Here is a 10,577-nt window from a genome sequence, read left to right as displayed (position 1 = left end):
TTGCTCTCAGTGCTCGACAAAAGTGCTTAGATAGAAGACAGGGACTCCCGGCTGGGAGGAGGGAGGCGAGCTGAAGATCCCTGCCTGGGCTGGCTCATCTAAGCAGTCAAAGTGGGAGCCGAGTGCTTGAAAGAGGATTGTGCTCGCACTAGAAATAAGCAGTAAGTGAGCGAATAACCATCCTGGTGCAGAAAAAGGCTTAATCCCCCTGGGGTGATGGGGTGAACTAGGAAATATTGTTTAACTCTAGAGTAAAACTGTAAGAAATCTGACTGCGTACAGTTGTGTGCTGTTTGGAGACTAGGGGTTTAAATACAGAATCAGAGCTCTAAATTCCTCCTCCCACTTTTGGAAAATGCCAACTTCTGCTTTCAGTAGTTGGAGCTATACTCTCCTTTCCTGACCTCGCCTCTCGCCAGGAAAACTTACTACTGTATCAGATAAAGAGTTGGGATTAAATTGGAAAGGTGGGATGCTGGTATTGGCAGAAACTGCAACCTTGAATTATGTTCTATGGATTCGGATATTTTTATATCAATTAGCACTGATTTGCTAATCACAAGAAAGTCTGGGGTGGGGCATTAAAAAGGGAAAGCTGAGAGCTTTTAGGACAAAGAGGCTGAGTAGTCCTTATGTGTGGGATGAAATATAAAAATGTATATAATTAATAATAGGTTTGTTTTTTTACAAAAGCATTAAACTAGAACAGCAGTCAGAGAACATTGTGCTTGGATAAAAATTAGTTAGAAAAGAAGATATTTTTGTTTCAATGACTTTTTGTGCTACCCTAAATTTTCACAATGTTTACAAAGACAAGACAGTGATTCAGGGATACTTCCATGATTGTCATACATTATAAATACTATTGCTGGGCAAGATCTGTGGTTCTCTGGTCAGCAAGTTCTGGCAATGAAGCCACTGCCTCTGGTGCAAAGAATTCTGGGATGTCTGACAGTGACATGGATGGAAGGACCCACATTCCATCTCTACTTAATGTCCTTTTGTCCAGAAATCGAGTCATGCAAATGAGCTACTTGGTACGTATACAGATCGATATTGGGAAAAGCATTTCTAAACGTTTTGCATTAGAGGGTCTCTGGACAATATCCCATGGCAACCAGTGGACTAAAAGGATGTAAGAGCAATGTGATAGGAAGGAAGTCAGCTTGGTTGAAACCACCCTTGTTCTCTTTGTTTTCCATTAATCCCGAAAGGGGTCCTCAAATGAGGACAAGAATAACAATAGAGAAAAGTACTGTGGCCATCTGTTCTGTTCTAAGTGGCCAAATTCATTAATATATGAATGAGACTGTATTTATGCATCCTAATACTTGAAGATTCAGAAATCTCTTTATTACACACGCAAAACATACACACACACACACACACACACACACAAAACAAAACAGAAAAATCGTAGGTATGTTTATTGAGGAGGAAATGTGGAAATCTGGTTTTAAATGTTATGGGGGGGGGAAGACAAGAGTTGTGTCCCACACTGTAAACAGATTTATGTCGTGTTCCTTGAAGGATATCATTTTCTCCCCCAATGAGATGGGGATTCTAATGTGGTACAGTAGGTGCAAACATAAGAAACATTTTTAATTCCCTTAATTCTAGTCAATGCAGCTAATACCTAAAGAAGAAATTGTTTTTAAAAAATAATAACTTTGAACTATAGCTAACTGTATAGCATTTTTTTTTCTTTTCCTTTTGTTTCTAGTCCTTTTGTTAAAGTACCTAGAGGTACTTTAATTTCTGAAATTAGGAAGAAATATGTCATTTCTGGCATTCCCATCAGCAGGGCATTGCAAGAAAGAATAAAAAAGACTCAGATAAATGACCTTTCTCCTATAAGCACAACAGTAAAATGGTTGTCATGATCTATATTCTTTTCTGATGTTAGAATTTTTTCCTATCGGGTAGGTAGATGGAGAATGGTCATTGGGGGGGAAATGACAGAATGCTAATAAATTCATTTTTAAAGATGGTCTGTACTCTTCTAACTTTTCAAACTAATTCTTAAAGTTATCTTTTTAAAATTATTTCTGAGTTATTTTTACAATGTTCATTTTTATCTGATTTATAAGCAAATGTGTAAAATCTAAAGATTTGTTATCTGAGTTGCAGGATACTGGTCTTATTCTTAAAAATATATAAGGGATTAAAATAAAACATTTAATAGTTGAAGTCTTAAGCCTAGTATTACTAACTGCAGTTTTGACCTTTAAGAAAAATGTGCTCAGACTCTTAAAGGAATTACTTATATTAAAGTATTAAAGAATCTTTTCTAAAACTACAGAATTAAAAAAAGAAGCATAACAATATTCAGAGAAGAATAAAGATGTAATTTGTATGGAAGAGGCTAAGCAAAAAATACTTAATGAATAATTATAAACCAACAGCTTAACAATAAAACATTTGCTATTGTCCATGAGAAACTGACATGAAGAATAATGTATTATGACTAGGGAACAAGGCTAAGTAAACTTTATCTTTTAAAAGTATTAAGTGGGATTTAGATTATTAATGGAAACAAACTAAATGATAATTTAAAATTATTCTTTCACAAGAAAAGTAAAGAAAAAGGATATGGAAAACTAAGCAGTGATGAAGACCTCGAGATAATTGTTGATCAAAAGCAGGTAAGTGAATGCTTACATACATTTTCTACTGTTTTGCTGTAGAGTTTTGACAACTGAAGCCTTTGAGCATTAAGCCCTGCCCTAACCCAGGAGGCCTGTCTAATGGAGGCCTGCCTAACAAGATAGATTTTGAGAGCTACTAAGCTTCCGCCTACAATGCCTCTGATCCACTGACTTTTGTATGTCAGAGTGTAAGAATGGTGAAAAATAAAGCAGAACAAGACAAGAGAACTTTTGGAAAATTAAAAGCCCCCTTTGAAAAATGAATCAAAACAACAATGATAATTTGGTTAAGCAAAATAGATTTAAGCAAGAATCAGAAAGTCTATTTTTTGAAAATGAGAAATGCTACCCTTAGTGTAAAACAGTGAATATGATTTAGGAAGATGGAGACAAAAGACTTTAAAGAAAAAACTGAAAAGTTTAAAATATATCTATCTACCTATAGACAGATAGATAGATTACCCAATTTAGTTTCTCAGCTAGTCTTCAGTAAATTTAGAGATGATGTTTAAAAAACAAAATGAAGCTATCTAATACCTGTAATACCGCCTATAATTTGAGAAACATCTAGCTTGGGTTTTATATGGGCCCATAAGGTGAAATGAAAACTGCTTAATAGACCAAAAACAATGACACGCCAGGTAATGGAAGGTATCCAGCTTATGCCACTGAATTGGCATCAGCCCTTAACGTCTTTGTTAATTGTCAGGGAGACAAGCTAACTGCACATTCACTTAATGTGTAAGTGGCATTGATTCTGAGGGTGATGTAAACTCAGGTGGAGATAAATAATTCAAAGGGATCTGAGCAGATGAAGAGGTTAGAAAGACAGCAAGCTATAGAAAGGCAAGTTGAATTTGGACAATTTCCTAATTGTGCATTTGTTTTGCATTGTGGCGATTGCATTAAAGGAGCAATTGTGTATATTTCTGAAAAGGAAAAATGGCCATTGGAAAATAGCAACCAGAAACAGTTAACTTAGAGACTTGCTTGTTAGAGCTGGAATAACTGAGATAACTGAAGTGATCTTCTGGGGAAAACTGGCCAAATAACCTCCATAAACAACCTGCAAGTTTTTCTTGCCTTATCTTCACTTTCTGGGTCCAGAATAATATACGGGGGCAGAGAGTGTTCGGCCCTGTATTTCTACTTAGTGCCAAATTGTCAGTTTAGTTAATAAGGTAAGTGGGACTGGAGCCTGCTTGCTCCACTGGGCTATTGGGTCTCATTTGAACTATGCCGGAATTATTACTTGGGGCATGCAATCTCCATCTCCCACAGCCTGGCATTCTGATCAAAGGACCGGCCCTATGTGGTGAAATGATGCCATTCAGCATATGATGAGAATATACATGTCTATGCATTCTCTATTAAAACAAAAAGTTTTTACTTAATTTCTTTCTTAATCATGTGGCAGGTAAATTCTTACTCTTTTTTGTATTTCTTTAGTTTCATCCTACCCCAAGGCTGCTTTTCTTTCTTTTTTTCCCCCTAAAGCTTCTTTTTGTTTTTAACTGAATTTGGGGGTTCTGAAAACTATCAAATTGTACATGGAGATCTTCACAGGGGAAAGCCCAAGGGAGTCATGGTTCTTTTTATTTCATGGTACCTTTCATAAAACTTACGTTGGTGTGCCCAAACATATTTTACTAACTGTTAAGGAAGCTTTAAAAAATGAGAGAGAGAGAGAGAGAGAGAGAGAGAGAGAGAGAGAGACCTACTTTACTGCTTTTTCAGAAAACAGCACTTTCTATACCTGAATCAAAGGAGGGAGAGTTTTATTGTCCAGTCATTGTTTGCCTCTGTGGTTATCACATTTCCTCTGGTGCCATTGTGCCTGTTGGCACCAGCTGGCAGGGACCCAGCTTTGCTGAATCATTCATGTCAAACATGTTTCAAAAGATGAGTAATTATGAATATGACTTGGCATTGGTGTTTGCTGTTGGCTCTAAGAGTAGTTCTTCCTTTTGGGGCAGTTTATTTAATGTTGATGTTGTGAGTAAATCCCAGGTCGGACCAATGACAGTGTTGCTACCTGTAAGTAAAATATTTGGGAAAACACTCTAATTAGTCTTTATAATTCTACAAAAAAATTCTTCCTGAATTTAAGAGATCAACATTAAAGGTATGTGTGTAAAATGCATGTTTAATATTGCTTCATCTCATAGATTATATATATTATTTATATGCAATATTATTTTATGTATTGATATATTATATTACATATATATTATTTATATATATTTTATATACACACACTATTGGAGAGGAATCTTAATGTTCAATTTATTCTTCCTATCTTTTCAGAAACAGGCTAGAAATATGTTAGTCAATCTTCAAATAGCTTTTTCAGTAAATGGTGCCAAAAATCTAAAGATTGTAAAACATAGTTTGAGGCTGTGATGGGCGGAAGTCTACTAATCTCATTAAATCTGTCCTTCAGAAGCTGTCACGTTACAAATGCTGTGCAAGCTATGTGCCATTTTATCAGCCGTGCAGTCTGGTACTTCCACAGAAAGCCCACAATTTTGCTTATATAAGCAAATTAATAACAGAAGCAGCACAGAGTATGTGCATTTTGTTCTCCCCGGCTGCCCACATTCAAGGGGGTAAAGGTTATTTCTGTGTTATTTCTGCATAAGAAAAGTAATTTTGAAAATGTCTAAAGTTTTATTGTCAAATGGTAATATTGTGCTTCTTTGTAAAATTTTATTGGCAAAGTTTATTTGAGACACATATAAAACATTTCACAAAATTCTTAGATTAGTGTTGATATCCTCAAATAATAGGTGACATAATATGTAATCACACACACACACACACACACACACACACACACACACAGTCATTTAAATATAAATGTGTCACCAGGTGTACTGTTTAATAATGCAGATTATATAATCAAAGAAAACACGATAATTTCAAGATAAATATCAAAAGTGCTTTATTCAAAGTAATGTTCATCACTAGCTTCACATTTCCCCCATCTTTCAGGTAATTTGTGGATACCGTCCCAATAGAACTTTTCTTGTTTTGAGGCAAACCATTCAGAGACCCAATTCTCCACTTCTTCATATGTTTTGAGGTGCTGCTTAGAAAGTGCGTGTGCCATCGATCAGAACAAGTGGTAATCTGAAGGAGCAAGGTCTGGTGAATACAGCGGGTGGGTTAATACTTCCCAGGCAAGATCTTTTAATGTGTCTTTAACTGGTTTTGAAGTGTGTGATGGTGCGTTATCATGAAGCAAAATTACTTTGCCGTGTCTTCTGGCACATTCTGGTCGTTTCACGATCAAAGCATGGTTCAAATTGAATATTTGTTGTTGGTACCGATGACTATTAACAGTTTCACCTGGTTTTAGAAGCTCATAATACACCACACCTTCCTGATCCCACCAAATGTAGAACATTGTTTTCTTTCTGAAGCGATCAATGTTGCAGTCAATGGCCTTGCAGTCGATGTTGTTGGTTGACCTGGATCACCCCATGATTTTGTCCATTTGGGATTCTCAAAATAAATCCAGTTTTCATCACCAGTCACAATTCGATGCAAAAAAGACTTTTTTCGTGCCGTTGAAACATTTTACTGATGACTTTTCAGTTTTTCATTTGTCTTTCGTTCTGTTGATGTGGCACCCATTTTCCTTCCTTTAAAATCTTTCCCATTGCTTGTAAATGATCGGAAATTATTTGTTGAGCAACGTTTAATCTTTCTGCAAGTTGTTTTTGAGTTTGACACACATCTTCATCCAATAATGCTTATAATTGTTGGTCTTCAAACTTTTTCGGTTGACCTGGACATTCTTTGTCTTTCATATTGAAATCATCACTTTTAAAGCATTCACAAGTATCTTGAGATGGAGCATGTTCACCATAAGCTTCCTGAATTATACGATAACTTTCAGCGCACTTTTCTACAAAATAGAGTAATGAATTAAAACTTCCTGCAAATGCTCTTTTTTTGGCATGAAATTGGCTTTTTTTTTTAAGCGTAAAAATGTCAACACCTTCAGAAAATTTGACATATAAAGTTTTAAAGCTTGCTGTCAATACAACAAAATAGCATACATATCAAATCGCATATATATCCACATATGTGTAACTCCATCTATTGAAAAAAATCTGCATTATCGACCAGTACACCTGGTATACTGGCATCAGAGTCCATATTTTTCACAAGAAAATCCTGAAGGTTTTTTTTTTTAATATCTTTTTATTGATTTCAGAGAGAGGAAGGGAGAGGGAGAAAGAGATAGAAATATCAGTGATGAGAGAGAATCATTGATCAGCTGCCTCCTGCATACCCCACACTTGAGATTCGCAACCTGGGCATGTGCCCTGACTGGAATTGAACTGTGGCCTCCTGATTCATGGGTCAACCTTCACCACTGAGCCATACCAGCTGGGCCCTAAAGCTTTCAAATTCGAAGTCTAGGAAAGTAATAAAAGAAAACATATTGGATTAAAATCTTATTAACTCTAAAATCCAGATATTTGACATAAAATATATATACTGTTTATTGTAATTACATGTACAAATGTAGTTATTATATATAAATAATATATATATATACATATATATATATATATATATATATATATATATGCCTAAGCAAACTGAATGACCAAACGACCAGTTGAGTGGTCGCTATGATGTGCAATGACCACTAGGGGGCAGATACTCAACACAAGAGCTGCCCCCTGGTGGTCAGTGTGCTCTCACAGCCAACCTTCTGCAGCCCCGATTGGCCTCGATCGCTGACCAGGCCGAGGGATCCCACCCGTGCACAAATTCATGCCCCAGGCCTCTAGTAATATATATAATTAATGAATTATTGCTTTCTAGAATAAATATTAAAAGAAAAAATTTAAATAAATATTTTGGATCATTTTTTTTATTTATTTAAATATTCTCTCCTGATTTGCAGGGTTGGATCTCGTTGAGGTATAGGTTTCATGCATACATGAATTTCCTTTTCCAAGTTACTGAGATTTCAGAGGTGGGATTAAGAACATTAACCACTTTGAGTAAATAATAAATTCATTATGTTTTAAATTACTATTTTTAATTAGAGTCCATTTAATTCAAGGTTCATAATATGCTGAACCTAAATAGCTTTTTTCTAAAATGTTTTCAACTTCCAAGTAGACTTAAGGGAGGTAACAAAGACCAACACAGAATTATAGAACATGATGATTATATGAAGGATATACTTACAAATTCAAGTATTTCAGAAGTGGGTTTGACAGTATGCTGTGGATCTAGTTGGTTATAGGACGCAGCATTACAGCAGCGTATTCTTTAGTGCAAAGTGTCAGATGTCAGCCAGTTATAAGGGGAACAAGAAACTGAACATAAATGAGAGCAGTAGTTCTCAAAAGTTAGCATCCTCAGAAACCCCTAGGCAGCTTGTTGGAGTACAGAGTGCTGGGCCAGCCTCAGTTTCCAGTTCTGTAGGTCTGGGGTGGGGCCCAAGAATTTTCATTTCTAAGTCCTCATCTTCCACTGATGGACCACACTTTGAGGCCTACTGGGTCAAAGGAGATGATTATTGTGGTTCTAAAGAGAAAACAACATATAAGGCTTGTGATGAATTTGACCTTGTTTAACTGGGTATTACCTGGAAATCTAAAACCCAGAATTAATAGACATCCAACAAAATAATGCTGAAAACAAGAAAACTACAACCATTTGCAACCAAAGTTGCCTTTAAAGACCCAGTTTTCCAGTCTGACTGAATTCCACTTGGTAGCCTTGTGCTCTTGAACCTTTTCTTATTTGTAAAATAATACTTTGCTCTTTCTACCTCCTACCATTTCTCTGAGATAAAATTTGTAACAGTACTCTGTTAACTGTAGATTGTTGTCATTTTAATTAGCTAGTCATTACCACCTGTATTCATTTACCTCACCTGCCATAACAAAATACCATAGACTGGGTGCTTAAATGACAGGCATTTATTTCTCCCAGTTGTGGAGACTGGAAAGTCCAAGATCAAGATGCTGGCCCATCCTGAGGGTTTTAGGAGAGAGCCTCTTCCTGGCTGCCTTCTCTCTGCATCCTTGCATGGCAGAGAGAGACCTCTGGTGTCTCTTTCTGTTTTATTGGAGCCCAGCCCTTATGGCCTCATTTCACCTTTATCACCTCCTCACAGGTCCTGTCTCCAAATACAGAGTCATATTTGAGGTTAGGGCTTTAACATGAATTTGAGGAAGGGGTACTCATGCAGTCCATGACACTACCCCATAACTCAATTCTAGCAAACAGGACCATTGAGACCTAGGAAGGTGATCAAGATACCTTGGGTCCCTGGTCAGGTGCAGAGAGAGCACCGGAAGCCAGCTCTCCCAACACTGTCATTCCACACAGCTCCTCTACTGTTGCCCATTACTGGTCATCCCATGTGTGTCTTACAAAGCTGTTTTGCTTCATTGCTCTAATTATATAAAATAACAATCTACCAGGAATTATTATAATTGGCCAATATTTATTTATCAAACCCTCACAGGGACAACCTTCTCCTCACACTTCTTACCTATTTATTTCCCTCTTGGCCCCTGTGGCTTTGCCAAGGGAGAAAGGCCTTTCATAGCACATGTATACAGAATTACAGCTAAAAGGTATTGTTGACATCTACTTGTTTCTTCCCTTCCCTACCCAGCCTCCTTAGGGAGAGCCTCTCACCAGGCATGAGAAGCACCGTGGAGAGAGACAACACATACTTTTCTTAGTCCAAAACCTTTCTACGAGTGTCCTTTTAAATGTGTAAGAGAAGCCTATACAGAAAGCCAAGGAAACTAGAATTTCTGTGATCTTCCCCTGAAGGAAAAGAAGACACAAACTAGAGCCATCCCCTTGTGTTTCCAGTAGCAAGTAAGCCTTTGAGTAGGATTGCAGTGCTGTCCTAGTGGTCCTTGTGGGAATGGATCCTCAAGAGGAAAATACAGGTCAACACGAAATAAAAATGGAATCCTAAGAAAAACAGATTAATGGGAGACGATAGCCACTTCCTTCTGGTGCTAGCAGAGTGTGGTCATACCCACACTGAAGCTACTGAGCTGAGACTCACTCCTGAGCAGTAAAAGGGATGCAGGTGATCTGTTTCTCTGCCTTGTACTCAGCACCATCTGGCCAGTACTCTCTGCCATATTAATGCAGTGACTTAATCCAAATATAATTCAGATGCCCTTTACCTCTAAGGAGACTTGTGAAGCATGAGTGTCCTATGACAACACCTGTCTCTCAGTGTCTTCTCTACTGCTTCCCCTGGGTACCTTCTTGGAACTCTGTACTCAGTCACCAAGAACAGAAAACACCTCTAGAGGTGCAGAAGGCGACAACCTGGAGGTTCTGAGCCAGTCTACTCTGAGTCATGGGAAGAACAAAACATCTTATGCAGTATACTCACAGCAGACAAAGGCTCATTAGCATTTTCCTCAGGAAAGAGTGATCGATGAGCCATGGTTCAATGGAAAAAAAGCCTTATGTAGTTGTAGTGAGAGAGACTGAAGCTATTCAAATTTTCTGTCTATCTGAGATCTGCATTGGAGTAAACGAAGATTCACGACTGTAGCCCAGTCAATGCTGTCTTGTCTGTGAAGATATTTATCATCAATAAATATTGCACAAGCAAGGGGGAAAGTTTTCCACTAGGTTAAATTGAAACATTACTGGAATAAAGCATGATCACTCTGTGTTTTATTCCTAAATAGTCTTTATTTGTGTCAAGTAATATAAAAATAACTGAGTGATGTAATTTTGGAGAACAAAAAATCAGAGTATCTTACTTTACATCCCCCCCCCTCACTTCAACTTAGTGTACTGATTCACTTAAGCATCACCTGACTCTAGGAAGAACACCAAGGGCAGGACTAATATCTCAATTTCTCAATTTCAGACTGAGGTCTGAAGGGAGAAGGCCAGAAGATG

At 37.3% G+C, this 10,577-nt stretch overlaps 1 protein-coding gene across 4 annotated transcripts in view; it reads left to right on the top strand.

Moving 5' to 3' along the window:
* Window positions 1-929: 929 nt before the first annotated feature.
* The window catches only part of PEX5L (peroxisomal biogenesis factor 5 like), a 181,146-nt gene continuing 171,498 nt past the window's right edge, over window positions 930-10,577 (top strand). For 3 of the 4 annotated variants that reach the window (XM_008142334.3, XM_054711338.1, XM_008142331.3), the window contains exons 1-2: window positions 930-1,037; window positions 2,574-2,645. In XM_008142334.3, coding sequence (XP_008140556.3) covers window positions 945-1,037; window positions 2,574-2,645 — 165 coding nt within the window. In that variant the 5' untranslated portion in view covers window positions 930-944. The remainder of the gene's footprint in view (window positions 1,038-2,573; window positions 2,646-10,577) is intronic. The other variant, XM_054711322.1, reaches the window with a different exon arrangement.

The sequence above is a fragment of the Eptesicus fuscus genome, chromosome 3 (genome assembly GCF_027574615.1).
Source record: "Eptesicus fuscus isolate TK198812 chromosome 3, DD_ASM_mEF_20220401, whole genome shotgun sequence".
In the NCBI taxonomy this organism is placed as follows: Eukaryota; Metazoa; Chordata; class Mammalia; order Chiroptera; family Vespertilionidae; genus Eptesicus; species Eptesicus fuscus.
This window is presented reverse-complemented; position numbering and strand designations above follow the sequence as displayed.